The following is a 21,595-nucleotide window of genomic DNA, read 5'->3' on the forward strand; positions in this document are numbered from 1 at the left end:
TTTCCAAGGCCCAATTCTCAGGGGGCGGAATTGCCACAAAATTTCAATGCAGACTTTCTGCACTGAAATTCTGCCGGCAACTTTTATCCCAAAATCAAGCAGCAAAGTGGAGGAGATTTGCAAACATCTCGTCCACATGATGCGGTCAAGCCGCACTGAAATCAAAGTCATGGCATGTCAATTGTATCGCCATTTCCGCTGCGGCCAGCTCTCCTCTCTATGGGAAGAGCTAGCCGCAGCAGAATAAGTCACTTGAAAAGCCGCTCCAAATCCTGCTGCACTTCAAGCTGCGGAAATCTTGCAGAATTTCTGCAGGATTTCCATCCTGTGTGACCGCAGCCTAAGATAGCCTGGTTTTGTAGGAACAAACAATGAAGCCCCGGATGTGACCTCACTAACACATTATGAACATATTACTGAGCTATAGATAAATAAACTCCAGTTTCTGTTCAGGACTAATGTAATGGATTGTAATAAATTATGTAAAATGTCAATTGCAAATATGTGTTTCTTTTCCTCACTAGTAACACAGCAGCCTGTCTGAAAGTGCTGACTAACCCTATTTTCACCCCCTCCCATCACCTACTCAATATGGCGACTCCCTAGTCCAGGAAATCCAAGATAAGGACATCAGCTCCTGGATGAAGAGACCCATACAAGATAATCACCAATCCGCTACAGAGTCGTACTTCATGACGTATTACATATGCACACTTTCTATAAAACCCCATGCAGCTTGATTAGAGCAGTGTCATTCAGCTGAATCAGCTTGTGATTCTCCCGTGCATACACAGGCCTCAGGCCTTGAAGCTTTTAATCGGGAAGGGGGCAGATATTCATTAGTTATATTAGTACCAATCCATAATACTAACAGCTAAAGCCTCCCTACATTATTCTGCTTCTAGACCTGTCCTTTGCTTTCAACACTGTCGACTATTCCCGCCTATTAAAAAAAAATAATCAAGCACCTAGGAGTTTTTCAGCAATACTCGGCATACAGTTACATCTCAGGCAGATATGCAAATGATTAGATGAACGGTGTTGCTACCTGAGGCCCGAAAGTTGTCCCACCCTTGGCCTATAAAAAGGCTCTGATGCCACTTGTGTGTAGTGACCTCTTTTTCCTCTTGTGTAGAGCTCGTCACCACTAGACGCCTCTGCGATGCAATCAAAGAGATCCAGTTAAAAGAGTTTGAGAGGGGAGCATGATTGTAATGCGAGAAGCTGACCAGACGGATGGGACCAGTGCATATGCACAAAAAGCGGTCGGACTAAGGATGCCCTTCATAGACCACCAGTAGAGATGAGCGAACGTACTCGGACACGCCCCTTTTTCACTCGAGCACCGCGATTTTCGAGTACTTCTCTACTCGGGTGAAAAGTTTCAGGGGGCGCCGTGGGTGAGTGGGGGGTTGCAGAGGGGAGTGGGGGGGGGGGGGGAGTGTTAGAGAGAGAGCGCTCCCCCCTGTTCCCCACTGCTACCCCCCGCTCCACCACGCCATCCCCCGCTCCCCGGCACCCCCCGAATCTTTGCACCCGAGTAGCCAGGTACTCGAAAATAGCGATGCTCGATCGAGTAATTACTCGAGACGAGTACGTTCGCTCATCTCTAACCACCAGTCATCTGATTGTCCATTAAGCACAAGCAGCTCCAACTGTTTCATTGTCCAACAGGTTGTCCCATTGTTACACCCCTGCCTCTGTCAAAACCATTTGCCGGGCTTGTAACAAATAAGGACCAAGACTTACGTTAGAGTCGAAACGCGTCCTCGTTTCTGCATCTGACTTTTAAAAGTGTTAACACTATTTAAATAAAGGCTATCGAGTTTTTTTTCACTAGAAAGCAGCAAGTCTTTTTTCATATATGAATTTCTGCCCGACATTGCCGTGGAGGACTGACAGTGGAGCTGCAATCATGTGAAAACTGAGCCGACTTGGAGCGGGTATGGCACAGAATGGGACGGGGAGCTTTTTTCTTTTCCCTCATTGATTGTAACAATGAAGGACATTTGGTCTCACGGCACCGATTATATGTACGTGATTCAATATCCAGCATTCCCTCTGTTTGCACTGGTGTCGTGAACAACAAAATAAGACTGTTACATAGTAGTTTGGTTGTCTTCAGCGACAAATCCAGGTTTAGTTTGGGCATGGGTGGCGGCCACATTCGTGTCTGAAGACCTATGGGTGATCGTCACAATACTGCCTCAGCTGTGGAGCGGCACACTGCCCCCACTGCTGGTGTAATCGTCTCAGGGGCCAATGCATGCTACAGTAAGTCATGCCTAGGCATTTTTTTTTTACGAGTGTAAATTCTCTCATCCCTTGGCATCACAGAATTGACCCTCTCCTGGAACCCATCATATCTAACCAAACCAAACATTTAGTATCTCCCACTCCAGCTCTTTGAATCGCCGCTCTCTACTGGTGTCCCTCAAGGGTCTGCCATGTGAACCTTACTTTTCTCCATGTACATCCTTTGCCTGGAACAGCTCACAGAATTCCGTGACTTTCAGTCACATTTCCAGGTTGAAATTTCCATTCCATCATGGAATAGAAAAATGGATTTGGTACGTACTTTTTTCCATCAAGTAACAAACCCAGTGGTGCACACAAAACTCATACCATGAATTCCATCCAGTTTCCATCGTTTTAGTGGAATAGTGCAGCATGCTGCAAAGTTTTTTTTCCAGAATATATAAGGGAATACATGAACAAAAATCTAAACAAAGTCTTACATAACATGAACAACACTCAAATCTACCTCTCTGGCCCAGATGCCACCGCTCTGCTATCCATAATTACAGATGTCTATCAACTGTATCTTCCTCCAGTTTCTAAAACTTAACATGGAGAAATCAGAATTCATTGCATTCCCCCAATCTCACTCAAACTTCCCCCATCATTAACCTTTAACTCTGCCCATATATCCAAGCTCTTACCACCACCAACTTCAAAACATCTCCATAATCCACTTAAACTGTGAATCTCCCAAAATTCTAGTGCATGCCCTTATCTCCTGCAGCATCCTCCTCTACTGCCTCCCATCTTTTTAATCCGCCCTCAAGTCTGCTGCCTAACTAAAAGACCTCTCCCCCAGGTGGTACTCTACCTCTCCTCTCTGCCAATGCAGAGCTAGCTATCTCTGCTAACTAGCTAGCGATTGCACAGGAAAAACAGCTCTAAATATTACCAATGACATAAGGCTGTCCACAATCTGTCCCCTCCATACATCTCTGACCTAATATCTCAGAACCTCCCCAGACAAACTCTGGTCCTCTTTTCTCGTTTGCTCCACACAAACATCTCTAAGATTCTTCACATGCTTCAACCATATTCTGGAACTGACTACCTCAAACAATCAAAATACCTCTTAACATTGAAACCTTCAAAAGGAAACTGAAAAGTTAGAAGTGCAGAAAAGTCTACAGCTGCCAACTAAACTACTGTACCATATGAGCATACATCTTCTTCCCTTGTAGATTGTAAGCCCTTACGGCAGAATATTCTCTCCTTTTGTATCAGTCGGTCATTTATTTAATAAGATTTAATTTTTTTTGTTATGTATTAACCCCTTAATGACATGGCCTATTTTGGCGTTGAGGACCAAGCGATTTTTTGGTATTTTTCCATCTCCATTTTTCAAAAGCCATAACTTTTTTATTTTTCCGTCGACGCGGCCGTATAAGGGCTCGTTTTTTGCGTGGCGATCTGTAGTTTTTATCGGTGCCACTTTTGGGTATATAGACAATATCGTAAATTTTTTATTTTTTTTTTTAATGATAACAGGGAGAGAAAACGCATCAATTCTGCCATAGATTTTTTTTTTTTTTTTTTACAGCGTTAATCATGCAGCATAAATGACACACTAAATTTTTTCTGCGGGTCGGTACGGTAACAACGATACCAAAATTGTTATATTTTTTTTAGGTTTTTACACTTTTTTGCAATAAAACCCCCTTTTTTTGGAAATCTTTTTTTTTTCTCTATAGCTGCATTCAAAGTCATGTAACTTTTTTATTTTTCTATGTACGGAGCTCTATGAGGGCTTATTTTTTGCGAGACGAGCTGTAGTTTTTATTGGTACCATTTTGGGAAATGTACGGCTTTTTTGATCACTTTTATTGCATTTTTTGTGAGGCAAAATGCTAAAAATTAGCATTTTGCCTCTGTTTTTTAGCGTTTTTTTTTACGCTTTTTGTCGTACAAAATAGAAAGCGTGTTCAACTTTTTGTACACGTCGTTACGGACGCGTCAATACCAAATATGTGGGGTTTTAGTTTTTTTTCCCTTTTTTTATGCTAATATTAGAAAAAGCATAAAAAAAGGGGTTTTTTACATTTTTTTTTTACATTTTTCTTTTTTTTACACTTTTCTTTTCTTTTTTTTACACTATTTGAGTCCCTCTGAGGGACTTGCAGCACTATGCCTATGATCGCTGTCATAAGGCATGGCAAAGCTACTGCTCTGCCATGCCTTATCGCTTGTACAGCGATTATAGGCACAGGCAATACAGGACGCCGGTGTCTGGCGTCCTGTTGCCATGGTGACAGGCCGGGCTCTCGCGATAACATCGCGAGTTCCGGCCGGAGACACACAGGGATCGCGATCCCTCTGTGAACTCTTTCCCTGCCGCGATCTACTTAGATCGCGGCAGGGAAGGGGTTAACAGCGGCGGGCGCATCTCCGATGCCCCCCCGCTGTTGGAGCGGGACGCCGGCTGTGACTGACAGCCGGCTCCCGCTGCGGGATAGCGCGGGATCTTATGTGATCCCGCGCTATCTCCAGGACGTACCAGGTACGTCATGTTGCGGGAAGTACCAGGCTGCCATGACGTACCAGGTACGTCCAGGAGCGGGAAGGGGTTAAAAAAACATGTTTTTTTTTCTAAGTACAGGGTTATGTAGTTAACGGCGCTTTAGATATAAGGAACTTTTTAACCACGTGGAAGCATCAGGATATGCACCGATGTACACTATAGATCTGCGGTACTATATAATAAGGGGGGTGATTCTGCAATATAAACGCATTTTGAATGGCTTTATGGCTTGGAAATACAAGACAGTGGTTTCTGAAACAGCAGCATTCAAACTTTCGAGAGTTTTTGGTCCAGGCTGGAAGTTTTATAATCCTCCTGAAATCTCTACTGTAAATTCTCTAAAGCCAATTCGGTTGCTTAGACCTCATGCACATGACACGGACAGTCCTATTGACGCACAAATATACGTTCATGAAAATCCCCGCACTTACTAGAATACCAATAGCTGCAAAAGCATGCATACAGTCCCTCAACAACGCAGCTAATGAAATATTAGCAATAAGAAAATCTCAGAACGAACCACATAATAAATTAAAGACTACATTTGTGAGTAATTGAGGAAGGAATTCAGATGAAATGCCAAGTCTGCAGTGGTCAGGCTGAATCAGAATCAGCCCTTTTTTATTGTGTAATAGAAAGCGGCACTGAAGAATTCACATGAGAAAAATGTAGTTTCCTTACTAAAATAAACATTACAATATAATAAAACTACCGAATTGAATAGAACCGTCTCTACAGCGAGACGGGCAGATAAAGTGGCGAGTAGAGACTCCACCTAACTTTACTCACAACCTGTTACTTGGTGGAATTTCCACTTAAAGGAAAGAAAATTACCTATTGTTAAACATGCCTTTTAAATACAATTGTGATATATTTTGTTTTCCATATCACTGTCTATATTTAAGAAAACACCCCAAAATCTTGCAATTTTCACTCTGATCTTTAAGCCTAATACTTCCTGTTCTGTAGAGGAAACTTCAGTAATTATCTCATTATCACGGGCAAGACTACAAGCAATCGTAAAGCCTTTATATCAATGACAGAAGATCCACCATTTGTAATAGGTGATGGCCAGAGCTCACCTCCTCCCCATCCCTGCACAATGATTCCTATACAGGTCACATAGCAGAACACTCCCCATAAAAGTCCCCTCCTGTCCACTGTGTCTATGGCCATCGATTCTGCTGTAAAACAAATCTCTATATGCTGTTAACTGCAACACAGGCAAGATGGCAGCCCCCATAGTTATGTACAGAAAATAGGGCACACTAACGCTGACTAAAAATTAGACAGTGAACCCTAAGACAGACAGCTTAAAATGCACCAGATTCATCACTGCTGGATGGTTAATCTGTTGAATTTTAAGTCTAGTCTAAGTTTATGCCACCTATTAAGTTGGCTTAGCTTTTGCCAAAAATTTGAAACAAAATGTTGGCATAATTTGGTGCAATTTTGTTTACGCCAATTGGCCATGCCCCTTTTTCGAATGAGTTGGAAAAATTTCTGGCAGTTTCTAAAACCACATAGTAAAAGCGTCGCAATGCGTGTTTGACAGTTTTCTGGTGCAATTTTCAGCAGAAAATTGCTGAATTCTGTGCAGGATGGGCACCAGAAAAGTAGCCTGGCACCACACTCTTATGAAAGCTAATAGAAAATCTGTCTTTGTTGCCCATAAGAAATGAAAGTCACCCTGTGATTTGTTGCTATGGGCAAAAACAGATTTTCTATTAATTTTTATAAGACTGTGGTGCCAGGCTACTTTTCTGTGGCTCACCCTGTAAATAAGCCCTACTGTGTTTATGTTATAAATGTATTTTTGTTAAACTACAACTCCTTTCAATAAGCAGACAAACAGAAAAAGGTGGTTACAATTAAGGAATGACCATGAACGTTTATGTATTTTTTTGGTATTTGTGGGTTATATGTCACCACTTTTTTACTATACTCATCAACGCTATCTTGCCGAATATTATCGTGTTTGTACCACCTGAATAATATTATAAATATTTATGTTTCAGAGAAATAAAAAAATGTGAAAAATAAAGTGTTTTGGTTTTTTTTTTACGCATATGTATTGGTAAAATTAATTTTAGAAAGTGGTGACAGATGACCCACAAGTACCTTTTTTTTTTTTACACCTTAGCTTTGCAGATCTAAGCAAAGAGCTACATTTTGACAAAATTGTGTACAAGTTGCAGTAAAAATCAATAACCGACACTGCAATGATAATTCAATATTTCCCCATTGGTTTTACCATGTACTCTTTACTTCAAGTTTACAATTAAGGTCTGTCAACAAAACTTAATTTACCCCTTATCACCAGGGTGGCTGCAGGAAGCCACTATTCAAAAAAATGAGCGACCATGTAATACATGTCCTTACGAGGACAAGGCATTTTGCAGAATATACTCTACTATGACATGTGGTTGTCCAGAGGAGACGTTTCGAGGACACAGCCAATTTTGTACCAATCACCCTCCCCATGTGGGGGCATGGTAGTGCATGCTGGGCGGTGAAGTGGATAAGACAACCATATGTTGTCCGGAGGTATCGTGCATGAATCCTTTTATAATGGGTGTAATACACAATACTCTCTGGGTACTGTACATATGCCTTGACAACTGTGCAGCCCGGCTGCAACACACCTCCACATCCCATATCAGTTGGGCCAGGAGATTGGAATTAGAAAATCATTTTAGTTTTCAGGTTTAAAGTAGAATTCTGGAAGGAAATTATGATGTATTAACAAATAAGCATCTACTTACCTTTTAAAAACTTCGCTGACCTTGTGCCAACAGTCCCATGGTTACCTACTTAGTCATTCCATGTCAAGTGGTCTAAAACAAGCAAAAAGTCCCCCCTTTCATAGCTCAGATTTTGTTCAAAATTAGAGTAATACACCCCCATGGTATAAAAAAAAAAAAAAAAACATTAACTGTAGGAACCTAAAACTTTGGGAAATTTCTTTTGATACCATGGGCGTGTAATACACAAATTTTGAACAAAATCTGCAATACAAAGGTGGGAAGCATTAGACCACTTGACATGGACTGACTCTACTGGACTCGGTTTATACTGGTGACACGTGAATTCGGCAGCCATTAAAGGGGTTATCCAGGCACAAAATGGAAATTCTAGGAACCACAGCCAAGCATCCCGTACCTTTTATCTGCCGCTCCAGACCCCCTTCTTCGTCCTGTGCAGACAACGTGCTGCCACTGTGTTTACAAGCATCACTTCCGCAGTAAGCACAACAGACTGTTGCCTACAACTTGTAGCTTGCAAAGAGCTCGTTTACCGGCCAGAGTCGTAGCTCCGTTCATAGGTGCTGCAACTTATTAGCACCCATTACCCTCTTACTCAGAGTGCCAGAGACAGACTGCTCAAGCAGATGGAACCTTCCGGCAGTCTGAATTGCACATAAGCAATACAGCATCATGTCTTTGCTCCTGTCCGCCATCATGCACTGCTCACAGGATGTTGGGGGCTATAGACAGGGGAGGCGGTATCCCGCGCAGATAAGGTGTCAAAGGAAGTGGAAGGTAACATGCCAGATAGAAAATGAAGAAAGAAGCTGGACCAGGTACAGTCAATCTATTACAAATTGGCTTCTTGTGATGATGTAGATTAGATCTTAACATTTTAGTCTGTGCCTGGAATATCCCTTTAACTGACCACAGCAGTCATGCAATGGGCATACTTGTTATGGTAAGTCATCACTTCAGAAACAGACAGACTGGTGGAGAACCATAAGACCTCTGGTATTGTAACTATAGTGAATGTAAAAGTGAGTAGATGCCCATTTGTTACTTTACCCCTAATGGTGCAAAAATCGGGGTTCTAGGAGAGCGCCCTACTCGCAAAATGTGTTTTTTTTGCAATATAAAGTGACCCATGGCTGCTACAAATAGGAGTAACATGGAAGAGATAGACATGCTTGGCTCTACCCACTGAGGTCTATGGAAATTACAAAAGGGATAACCTTCTGCTATATGCCGTTTAAAAAAAAAATGAGGGAAGCAAAGCCATCAGATGTGTCTATACATAAAGCAAAGTTATACCGCAAGAAGGTAAGGTACTACATAGCAAGTCATGGTCTTACCACAACAGTATCCGTCAAGGTGCAGCCAGAAAAACGTTTTGCTAGAAGACCCTCAAAATTAGTGGTCCTCTGGATAGCAAAGAGCAGTAGCTTCACCTCAATCTCTTTCGCTCTTGTCCTCATGATTTTTGAAAGATCATTTCTGTAAAAAAAAAAAATTAAAAAAAAAAGTTTTAAACAATGTTGAAAAAAAAAAAGGGATACAAAATAAAGAAAAGTCAAATACAAGAGTATTTAAAAAGGCATGAGAACCACCTAACAAATAAAGCTAAACAACAATGTAAGCTAAATATCATACCAAGCATGAAAGGATCATTTAAAAAGCAGAATATCTGGCAAGGTTACTGTAGGCCAAGTAGTCATCAGTATTAGGGCAGCTCCCATTCTCCAGACCCCAGCAACCCGTGTGTCCGTGCAGCAGCATTCTAGCAGGTGTTTATCAGGTGGCACATCTGCTAGATGTAGAGCGTATCTTCTGGTGTCACGGCCTGTTGCTGTACAGTCACTGCTGGATTGTCCACATATGTTGGCAAGCAATAAAAAAAATTGTTGCCATTTGAAAAATTGTATTGCTGATCATTTTAGTCGCATGTAGAGTCCTCACAAACAGTATGAAATGAATTAGAATTTGGAACATATTTAGATTTTTTTTTAACCCCCTAGTGACCAAGCCTGTTTGCGCCTTAATGACCAGGCCAAATTTTGGGAATCTGACATGTGTCACTTTAACAAAATAACTCCGTAAAGGTTTTGCATATCCAAGTGATTCTGACATTGTTATTTCAAAACATTTTGTACTTTATTTAGGTGTTAAAAATAGACTGATAGAATTTGCGTATATTTATTAAAAGTGCCAAAATTGGGAAATTTACATACTGTACAAATTTTTGATAAGATCTATATTTCCATCTGTTTACTTTATTCTGGACGCACATTTGAAAAACTTTAGTTTTTTTTAACCACTTAGGAAACGTACAAATTTAACATTACTTAACATTTTGAGGAACACTTAGTTTTCCTACACCAAGCCAAAATTGCAAAAGCTCATAGGTGTCAGAATGATAGATGCCCCCACAAATGACCCCATTTTAAAAACTACACCCCTTAATATATTCACTGAGGGGGTCATGGAGTAGACTGCAAGGATGTAAAAAGGCAATGGGGCAGTCACTGAGGGGTTAAATGTTGTTGAAGGATAGACATTCATTTTATAAGTCACAAAACTGATTCACTGAAAGTGTAATTTATCAAAACTGTTCTGCAGGAAAAGTGGAACTTCCATGGATTATTAATCTATAAGGGTTATGAAATGAAAACTAAAATTCTACGGAAAAAAAAAAAAAAAACTCTGTGCACATCAACACTGATATTGTATCATTTTGTGATTTAACAGTAGTTTTCTCCAGACAGAAAAATCAGACATTTGCATTCCAGCACTGTTCGTACTGGGCAAGACATGTTGTGGAAAGGTGAGGAGTTCAGGGTAGAACTCAGGGAATTTAAACAAGCATGTGAATTAGAAGAACAAAGCTTTGGCAGCAAAAGAAATTCTCATTAAAGTGAGAACAATGACAGGTAAAAGGGTATTCTAAAAGGTCTGGTAGCGTAGATACTTTTCATCTCAAGGGGTTTTCTTCTTTTTCCTGGAGTACGCTCAGAAGAGAATATACCATTACATTATTGAACAAAATAGCTGGGCGGCTCAAGGCCTTGCACCGAGTAATCTGTTCACCCAGGGAAAAAGGAAGTGCACAATAGTTTTAACTTCTGAGGGAGAAATGCAACTTTAGCTATGTTGTAGCGCTCAGGGGTAGGTTCACAGGGAACAGTTACAACATGAACAAGAATACAAACAGTGATACTACTTTACATAATGTAATAAAAACCAAAATTACATTAACCCCTTAAAGGGGTTGTCCCGCGCTAAAACATTTTTTTTTTTGCATAGGCCCCCCCGTTCAGCGCAGGACAAACCCAAGGGATGTGGTGAAATTAAAAAAAAAAAAAAAAAAATTTGCTTACCCGAATCCCCTCTCTGCAACTTCTTCCTTCTTTTCCTCAGATGGCCACCAAGATGGCCGCCGGGATCTTCACCCACGATGCACCGCGGGTCTTCTCCCATGGTGCACCGTGGGCTCTGTGTGGTCCATTGCCGATTCCAGCCTACTGATTGGCTGGAATCGGCATACGTGATGGGGCGGAACTACGCGATGATGCGTGAAGGGGCGGAGCCAGAGCACCGATCGTGCCCGGACCTTCTGTGCAAGTGCGTCTAATCGGGCGATTAGACGCTGAAATTAGACGGCACCATGGAGACGGGGACGCCAGCGCAGGGAAGGTAAGTGAATAACTTCTGTTTGGCACATATTTAATGCACGATGTATATTACAAAGTGTATGTATATGGCCATACAGAAGTGTATAACACCACTTGCTATCGCGGGACAACCCCTTTAATGACCATCCATATGGTTTTGATGCCAGCCGTTAAGGGGCTTTATTCTGTAGCGCCATCTTTTGAAAAATAAAAATGCTTTGGCTGTTGGAATGCGGCAAGACAAAAGCAAATCTTTAAAAAAAAAAAGTATAAACTTGGTATCACTGGAATCATGCTGACCCACAGAATAGTGTTATCACATTTATTTTGCACACAGAACACCATAAAAATGAAATCCAAAAACCAAAAAATGACAGAATCTCTAAATAAAATTAACGTTATAAAGCAAATTATATGTAACCAAAAAGTAGGACATTAAAAATACAACTTGTCTTGCAAAAACAAGCCCTGAAATGGCCATGTCGACGGAAAAATTAAAAAGCTAAGGGTCCGCAAATAGGCTTGGTCACTAAGGGGTTAAAGTGGAAATGTGCATTAGGATCAACATGTTTCCGACAGGGCTCCCTAAAACCAAATCAAGCTACACAGGTCTTATTTCATTTTTTAGGAGTGCACAATGTATATACGTTTAGCACAAAGATTTTACATTTGCTAGCAAATTTCAAAAACTGATTTTTTTTAAAGGACTAGTTCAGTTCTGATGTGGATTTTAGTTTCAAACAGTTTCTATTCATTTTATACATGACATGTCACATTATAAAACTGTATGTAACCACTCGTAGGGGGATCTTTTAGAAATAGCAATCTGAGGGCTCCTGCACACTGCAGAGACCCAGTGATTCATGGCCAGATATAGCTCTTGCAATGCATGTGGAACCCATGGATGCGAGGCATTCTCATGTGAAAGCCTCACATCGCTGCAGGAAATCCCTTCATCCCCCTGCTTTCAATAGGGCGGTAGTAGTGCTAGCCCCATCGAAAGCAATGGGAGAACATCGTGATCTTCTGCTCTGCTGTGATAGCAGGGGATTCCTTCATTCCCGCAGGGAGTTCCCTCATCACTGAACACCCTGCCGCTGCAGTCGCAGTGTGCAGTGATGAGGGGGACTCCCCGCAGGGATGAAGGATTTCCCTGCCACTAATGTCACAGCAGAGCAGAAGGTTGCGATGTTCTGTCATTTCTTTTAAAGGGGTTGTCTCGCGCCGAAACGGTTTTTTTTTTTCCATAGGCCCCCCCGTTCGGCGCAGGACAACCCCAAAGGATGTGTTAAAAAAATAAAAAAATTTATTACTTACCCGAATCCCCGCTCTGCGACGTCTTCCTTCACCAAGATGGCCGCCGGGATCTTCACCCACGATGCACCGCGGGTCCTTTCCCATGGTGCACCGTGGGCTCTGTGCGGTCCATTGCTGATTCCAGCCTCCTGATTGGCTGGAATCGGCACACGTGACGGGGCGGAGCTACGAGGACCAGCTCTCCGGACGAGCAGCTCCATTCACCAGGAAGAAGACCGCACAGCGCAAGCGCGTCTAAAAAAGCAAGACGACATCAGAATTAGACGGATCCATGGCGACGGGGACGCTAGCAACGGAGCAGGTAAGTGAATAACTTCTGTATGGCTCATATTTAATGCACGATGTATATTACAAAGTGCATTAATATGGCCATACAGAAGTGTATAACCCCACTTGCTGCCGCGAGACAACCCCTTTAATGGGGCCGGCGCCGCTGCTGCCGCCGGCCCTATTGCAAACAGGGTGAAACCTCTGGATGAAGGAATTACCTGCTGCAGCTGTTATAGCTGCAGCAGGGGATCAACGATCTTCTCACATTGCTGTCAATGGGGCTGCCACTGGCCCCATTAAATACAGTGGGCGATATGGCAGAAAGAAAGGAGATACTGCATGTTTTTTTCCCACACAGTATCGCAGGAGTGAAAATATCGCAAATGAGTATGAAATGGTTTCATAATCATGCGTTTTCACTCCCTCTCACAGAGCAAGAAAATCACCCGATTTTCTCGCCAGTGTGAAGGAGCCCTGGAGAGTCAAAGTCAATTGTAAACATTCAAACAAATAAAAATAAACCATAAATAACCAGATTCCACTCGTTATCTTCTCTGTGATGAAATAGCTCCGGCTAATAGTTTTAAGTGTTATCGTTACAGTCGTCCTGTGTGTTTCAGGGAGAATTCTCTTAGGAAGTCAGTAGCCGTGACATATCCGGAATACTTAGATAGACCATGGCTGCCAGGTCCTGAGGAAGCTCTCTATACCATCGTTTCTCATTTTGGATATTCTGGCTATAATGGGGTTCAGGTTAAGGGAGGGCTTCAGCCATTGGGATGCTATGTAAATCCTAGCCACCATAAAATAGATTGTGCGAGTTTGTGCTCTTGGTTGTTATACCCAGTTGGCATGTCCACCCTCTGACGAGGACTTTAAGAGCCTATATATCAGAATCACCTCATTTTAAAAACTGCACACTTCATAGTATTCAAAATGGCATTTAGGAATTGTATTAACCGTTTAGAAAAGTACATCAGAAAATAGAACAGTTGGATTTATTGCAGATATTCAACTGAAAGCTACGTTTTTCTATAACAGCAGGAGTTAGCACAGAAAAAAAAACACCAATTTTTTATTCTGCAGTTTTTAGAATTGCGCCTATGTGGGCCTAAACTGCTGTTTGGACAGATGGCAGGGCTCAATAGGGAAGGACAGGCATGTGGCTTTATCTATAGGCAGTGCATAGGAGTACATATGGGTAAATCATAAAACAGTGGTTCAACGCAATTAAAATGGGGCATGTTTCACAGTGCTAAATGGTGTCCTACCTTATCCCTTGTTTGTAACAGACTCTGCACCTTTTTAGGTCCTTCCCTACTTACCAGTGGTGGGAATTCCAATAGGAAAGTGTTGCCCTAGTACAATATGTGTGGCCTCACTTCCAGAAGCACCGGGCTTCCACCCCTTCCTAGTCCCCAACTATTAGGGCCTTGACCTCCTCCAGGAATTCAAGGAAGATAACCCTCTGACCTGCACATGGATATAGCATGTAGGCATTGTACAGTGCCACTGGTACAATGTGCACGGCCAGTTTTGTTTTCTGCATGGCATTGTATGGCCCGAGTACTTGATCAGACAGGTCAACTCCTACCTTGTACCTATTGTAGTCAAGGTTGCTGGAGAAGAACGGCTGTGATTGGTCACCCAGTGGTAAGTAGGGATAGGCTACTAGCTATGCAAGTTTATATCCTGTTGTGCAAAGTACCATGTGCCCATAACATAAACTTAAGGCGTTAATCCCATGCTGCATTCTTACTATGGCACAGGGATAAAGCTCATGGCCAAAAGCCGTACAGTTGCAGCTCTAAGTCTGGGTTAATAATTCTTGAAAATTAGGGAAAGCCAGTTTTGGCAAACGACTACATTACTTTCTCATCTTACCTGGTGATATGGCAGAATTCTACAGCAATTCGTTCAGTCATGCACCAGTCCGCTGGGAACATACGACCATACTTCTCTTCATAATCCACCAGCTGACGTTTAATCCAAGCGTAGCGTCTATCAATTTTATCAAGCCAAGCAACCTGCCACGTAAATAGTAAATAGAATATGGGTCGAGTTAAGAAATTCACCTTAGTAACCCTTTTGCTAGTAATCACTGCTCATATGCTACAATGGATCTGATAAAAACAAAACTATGGGTCTCAAAAGACGGCAATAGAAAACTAATTTTTTTTCCTCTTAAAACCTACTACATTAAAAAACTATAACAGAATAAAGATATCACTTTTACTGTGCAATACACCTCGTGGATCTCCTGCCCCCCCCCCCCCCCAAAAAAAACCCCCCAAACTGCCCAATTGTAGTTTTTTCATTTTTCCGCACTTAGAATTTTTTTCGTTTTCCAGCCCGATACATACGTTCTATGGTACCATTGAAAGATACAGCTCACATAGTAACATAGTTCGTAAGGCTGAATGAAGACAATGTCCATCTAGTCCAGCCTTCTATCCTCCTGTGTTGATCCAGAGGAAGGCAAAAAAAAACAAGGGCAGAAGCCAATTAGCCCTTTTGGGGGAAAAAATTCCTTCCCGACTCCCTAATGGCAATCAGACTGTTCCCTGGATCAACCCCTAATAGTTCCTACCTGCCTGTATTAACAAATAATCTTAGATTTATAGCCTATTATATCCTTCCTCTCCAGAAGGACATCAAGTCCCCTTTTAAACTCCTCTACGTATTTTGCCATCGCCACTTCCTCAGGCAGAGTTCCACAGTCTAGCTGCTCTAAGGGCGCCCACCCACTGGCGTTTTTTTTCACTGCGAAATTCGCAGGTTTTTTTTTTCTGCAGAGGGTCTATGGGACTTGTAATGTAAAAATCGCGATCGCGTAAAATCGCGATTTACCGCGATATCGCAATTTTGCGCGATCGCGATTTTAGCTTTGCATGTCCCATAGCCCAAAGACCCCTGCAGAAAAAAAAAAACGCTGCGAATTTCGCAGTAAAAAAACGCTAGTGGGTGGGCACCCTAACAGTAAAGAATCCCTTTGATGAAACCTGCTTTCCTCTAGACGTAGCGGATGCCCTCTTGTTACCGTTGCAGTCCTGGGTATAAACCGATCCTGGGAGAGATCCATGTGTTGTCCCCTCATGTACTTATACATGGTTATTTGGTCGCCTCTTAACCTTTTTTCTAGAGTAAATAATCCCAATATTGATAGCCTCTCTGGGTATTTCAGTCCCGTCATTCCATGTATTAGTTTAGTCACTCTTCTTTGAACCCCCTCCAATACCGTAACATCTTTCCTGAGCACCAGTGACCAGAACTGTACGCAGTATTCCATGTGAGGCCTTACAAGTGCCTTATATAATGGAAGGATAAAGCTCTTGTCCTTCGCCCCTTTACCTCTTTTAATGCATCCCAAAACTTTATTTGCCTTTGCAGCAGCTGATTGGCATTGGTTACTCCAGTTTAGTCTATAGTCCACTAGTACCCCCAGGTCTTTTTCCATATCACTTTTCCCTAGCGGTACCCCATTAAGCGAATATTGGTAACATCCATTCTTGCTGCCCATGTGCATAACCTTACATTTATCAACATTGAACTTCATTTGCCATTTTTCTGCCCACAAAAAACAAGCCTTTATAATCGCAATGTCACTGGAAAAATAAGAACTTTGATTTTTTTAAAGTAGGGAAGGATTAAAGAAAATGAATAAGGACTACAGTGTGAATGGGTTTAAGACAGCTGCCATATATGTAGGCTCAGAAGCTGAGCCAGCGCTATTGGCAGTAGGTGTCACAGCTGACATCCTGCTATGACAGCCCAGAGGAGATAGTTCGATAGTTAGATGTTATGGCCAATAACTAAATACTTAGCATGTGGTTTAGGCCCCCTGTCCACTGGCGACGCAAAGTCACGCGACAGATCGCCGCCGCAGGAGCCGCCGCCCGGGAGCAGGAGCCGCTGCCGAATCTCCGCCGGTCAGCCCTATCTGATAGATAGGCTGGCCGCGGAGAGTCGGAAATCACGTCTGTGGACAGGCACCCTTAATCAACACAGTGAACACTGAAAAATAATAAACTATTGTGGAATTGCTGAGTTTTTGCATTTGCTACCACCACCCCCAAAAAAATAAAATAAACGCAATACTTTCAATATATGTATCCCAAAATGATGGTATTGCAAGTACAATCCGTCCTGCAAAAAATGAGTCTGCATGCAGCTACATTAATGGAAAAATAGAGTCAGCAGTCTCGCAAGGCAGGGATCGGACAAAAATACCACAATTAACATGCCTTTATCTCACTATACTGGTGCATTAGTACCAGTATAATATAGAATGATGCTGCCATACTAATGGCACTGTAATGTCTTGTCTGTACTGCTGCATTACTACTACCTGTAGCACTACAAAAAGCATCATCACAGCAGCTTACCAACAGCAATATTAGCAGCATAATGTCATTTGGGATTGGCGCTCTTTCAGTAGGAGAAGAGACCTATGGCACACAACACGGCATTTTTTTAATCTAAAATTTTTATTTGCTACTAATAGTTATTTGGGCAATAACATATTCAAACTAGGAGCCAAAACACATAGTATATCAGTATAAAGAATAGAATTGATTAAACGGTCTTATTTTATTAGCGTTTTAGTTTGTTTTTTCTTGGGGGGGTAGGTTGTTAGCAAAACTAGGAAAATTGAGAATAAAATTGAAAATAATCTATAAAATTAAAAACAGATTTTTTTTTATTTTTGGCCCATATTGCTCAGCTGTACTATTAGGAAACCAAAATCAAAATCAGAAACAAGTGAGAATTATTGGGCTGGTTTGGTAAAACATTCCATTGTTTTACCTATTCGATTCCACTTATGGTTGCTGTAAAAATGAGAAAATTGCTCTGGCGCAAGTTGACTGTTCTGGACAGCGTAAACCAATTAGGACAACCTCTGTTTATAAGTTATATAACACAAAGCCCCTCTATTAGCAAGAGTTGTTGACCAAAAGTTTTCCACTTTAAGCAGACCCAAGGAAATGATACATTACAAGATCACGCATTGCCTGAAATTGGTTCTACGGAATACTATATGTGGAAAAACTAGCAGTTTTTTTCCTGCAATCGCACTTGACCTCTGAGGGTCCTTCCAGCTGGATCCCCATTATCAGCAAATATTATTATTATTATTATTATTAAGTAACATAAATTAATGTTCATCCAAGAATATACTTACATCTTGATTTTCTTGGAAGAGGACTAAGTATTCAGAAAGGTGCTGCCTGATAAATTTCTTGATGATCTCCTGTTTAATCCGAACATCCAAGACATTGGCTACCAAGCAAGCATCACGTAGGACGTTACTAGGTCCACCTGGTCTCTGAAACATCAAAAATAAGATAAAAAGTTACATTTGGGCTTATTAAATTGGAACTTTGCAAGCAAAGTCAAAAGCCATTAATACCAGCTTTACAGAAATGTTAATTCTAAAGTTTTTAGCATTTGCGTGAACCAGTGGATTATAAATAAAAAAGTTAATTATTAAAGACTGGAGCCATTAATAAAGAGAAGGGGATAAAAGGCATTTTCAAAAGATTTGGGCATAAAAAGGGCACTGATCCTGTGTGAGGGGCAGTAGAGTGGCAATTATTGTGTGGGGTCTACAAGGGGATGCAAAAGGGGCAGGGATACTATTACTGTGTGGAACACCATGGTTTGTGTTATTACTGTTCGGGGCACTATGAATGGGAAGATTGTGTAGAGGCCTGAAAAATATAGGTAGGATGCTTAAAAAACAAGACGCCAAAGATGTCTATATGTCAAGTTCTGTAAAGGCCTGCGATCATTTGCGGATGCAAGCATTTTTCCACACGGATGTACGCATATGCATAGTGTATCAGCCGCGCGGAAAAAAGATCTCTCTCCTCTCCAGCCGGCTGTTCTATCTGTTTTCTTATGAAGTAGAAAGCATTTCTTCAGCTCATATGCAATGTTAATTGCACATGAATCAAACATCCATTGCCCTCAATGGAGGCAGTTCGCATGGAATCCGCGCTAAAACAGAGCATGCTGCGATTTTTCTTCTGTTTGCGGAATCCGCAATTCCTACCTGCACATTTAAGTGAATCAGCAGAAGTTCATGCCTTTCAACGTCCGCATATTACCGCACGGAATCCGCAATTCAAATCCGCCCATGTGAGCCGGCCTAATGGCCCTTTAACAAGACAACTGCATGATCACCAACGTCACGGCTAAGGTAGTCTGCGCTCATGCAGAGACACATCACTGGCTTCTCACTCCGCGCTCCACCTTCTATGTGAAGTGCTGAGCGGGGACAGTTTACACACAATGAGAAGCCAGTGATAGTGTTTCCGCTGACAGTAAGTCAACAAACAACTGCTACCCAATAGCGAGCGATTTTCTTTGTGTTTATACTCACGATCATCGCTTAAATTTGTTCGGATGAAAAAGGGCAATTGAATAACTCCAGTCAGATAGGAAGTTACTTGCAATCACAGGCGGTAACCGCACTGTGATCACCTTTACGAGGGGGTGCTAATAAGTCTTTGGCTTTTTAATCTTAATTTGTTTTTTATATAAATGAAAGAGACAGATCATCATTTGAAAGCTCGTTCTTTGTAATACTTTGTGATAAAACTTTGGCAAAATCTCATGTGCCATTCTAATGTTATACAGGTTTGAAGACAGCATGGCATAATGTGCAACAGATTTCACTGCAAAGTAGAGTAGGACAGTGATGAAGTCCCTGAGTGTGAAAGGGATGGCAGCCAAAAGACATCCACTGTGACACGAAGCAAACAGGCAAAAGGTGCCTTGTATTACACAGTGAAAAATGGAGTCGCCAAATGTAAAACCGGCCACTACAATATTGAATATAACGATCGTTCTGTGAGACCTCCAGTGGTGACAGCTACAGACACCATAGACTCCATCCATATATAGGATAGGATTCTACAAGACCGATACATTTTTGCTAAGACAATAGCTGAGGGATATCAACTGGATATGAGGATGGTGACTGCCACGTGGGTCCTGAAATGTTTGTTAGCAGCAATTGCAAGCCAGGCACACTTTTGTTCTGCCAGCTCCGATTGGCTGAGTCAGTCAATGAATGGCTGCGATTGGTGCATCAAGCCAGTGCCGATAACCAATCACAGCAATCTCTTGCTGGAGTTAGGGTTCTCAAACCTCTTTACCAGCAATAGATGATCTGTCAGTGCAGGGGAAGTCTGGAGCAGCGCCAGAGATTAGCATCCGGCCCCTGCCAGTAGAGTATTGGGTTTTTTTTCCAACTAGTGTAGCTAGGGCTGATTTTCGGGATAGGGCTTATATTTGAAGCCCTTACATTATATTACTATCCCCCAAGTATAAATTAACTAGTATTACCTTGGTTAGCAATTACTTTTTCTCTTAAACTCCTGGTCTCCTCAGATGGTCATGTGATCTCAATTCTGACCAGTTTAGAATTACTTGGGATTATATGTTCAGTTTCTAGTCAGTTTGATGCCTGTGTGATGCTACTACATGAACCCTTCTAGAGTAGGAGCTTAGAGGGGGACACAGACACGCCTATCACAGGTACTGTAACAGTTATAATGCAGGAGATCAGTCATCCCCTTGACTATATACTAAGGGCTCACTCACATGGGCATATGTGGCCCACGTAATATGCAGTACACAGCAAATAAGCATCTAACACGTATTTACTGCGTATGTTAAATACCTTACACGCAACAAAACAGGACATGCTGCGGTTATTTTCATGCACGTAATAAATACACTTGTGAAAAAAAACCGCAAATAGGGAAGTGGCCCAATAGAAATTAATGGGCCACATACACCCATATGAGATAGCCCTTATGGTCTGTAGCTCACTTAGGTGAATATAAAACACAAAAGTAATGACAAGTGTTGTAGAGATGGTACACGCTTTAGCTTTGCTGATGCATCACAGAACTGATATGACAGTGAAAGCAACATCAAGATGGTGTCTGATAAGCATCAGAAAGGAGGCTGCACTACATGGAAGTGACTGCAACATAGGAAACCACCACAGCGTTTTCAAAGTGGCCCTTTAAAATCATTTGCAAATGTGAACATACACATTCACTCACCAAGGTCAATCACCCCTTTAAGCCTCACAAATGACTGGAATGGCTTTCTTAAAATAATTACCTTTGTGCCCTGTGATGGAAATGCTTCTTCAAAATCAGCTAGTATTTGCTGTCCTAGTTCAGTCTGTGCGGCTTTAACCCTGGCAAGCAATAAAACTTGGTGTTTATAAGCCTAATATGTACTGTGTGTACTAAGCAGAATAGGAATTTCTTATTTTATAGTGCAAAGAAAATAAAGTGTACGTTTTAGCATTTTAGACTTAATATGCTGCTGAAAAACCGTAACATTTATACATATTAGATATTAGCATACATTACAACATATGACTGACAATGCTTTAATATATAGGATATATATACAGAAACCAAAGGGACACAGATAGAACAAGGATTGTTGCATAAATAGATGAACAGAGAAGGAAAACTTTAGACAAAGTATAAGATTACTTAGAATTTCAAAGGTCTTTAATTGCTTTTTTTTAACATGCCGTCTAGATACTTTATGCATGAATATACATCACCATATAATCAACTCAAGACGTAAATTTAGGCCACATTCTACAGCGATTGTGAGAGTCTTCTGGAGTCCAGTCAAAAATGCATTTTGGAAGAAACCAATGCACAAATTATACTACATAATTTTCTATTTCAGTATCAGACCAAGTATTTGGACAGAACTGTAATAACATT

The 21,595-nt window shown here is 41.5% G+C and overlaps 1 protein-coding gene across 1 annotated transcript in view; it reads right to left on the reverse strand.

Annotated features, from left to right (window-relative positions):
• The window catches only part of VPS53 (VPS53 subunit of GARP complex), a 179,271-nt gene that overhangs the window by 87,876 nt on the left and 69,800 nt on the right, over positions 1–21,595 (reverse strand). Inside the window, exons 8-11 of the mRNA XM_066575956.1 lie at positions 20,967–21,045; positions 18,007–18,150; positions 14,709–14,851; positions 8,922–9,063 (exon numbers count right to left, since the gene is read on the reverse strand). Coding sequence (XP_066432053.1) covers positions 8,922–9,063; positions 14,709–14,851; positions 18,007–18,150; positions 20,967–21,045 — 508 coding nt within the window. The remainder of the gene's footprint in view (positions 1–8,921; positions 9,064–14,708; positions 14,852–18,006; positions 18,151–20,966; positions 21,046–21,595) is intronic.

The sequence above is a fragment of the Eleutherodactylus coqui genome, chromosome 1, assembly GCF_035609145.1.
Source record: "Eleutherodactylus coqui strain aEleCoq1 chromosome 1, aEleCoq1.hap1, whole genome shotgun sequence".
Lineage (NCBI taxonomy): Eukaryota > Metazoa > Chordata > Amphibia > Anura > Eleutherodactylidae > Eleutherodactylus > Eleutherodactylus coqui.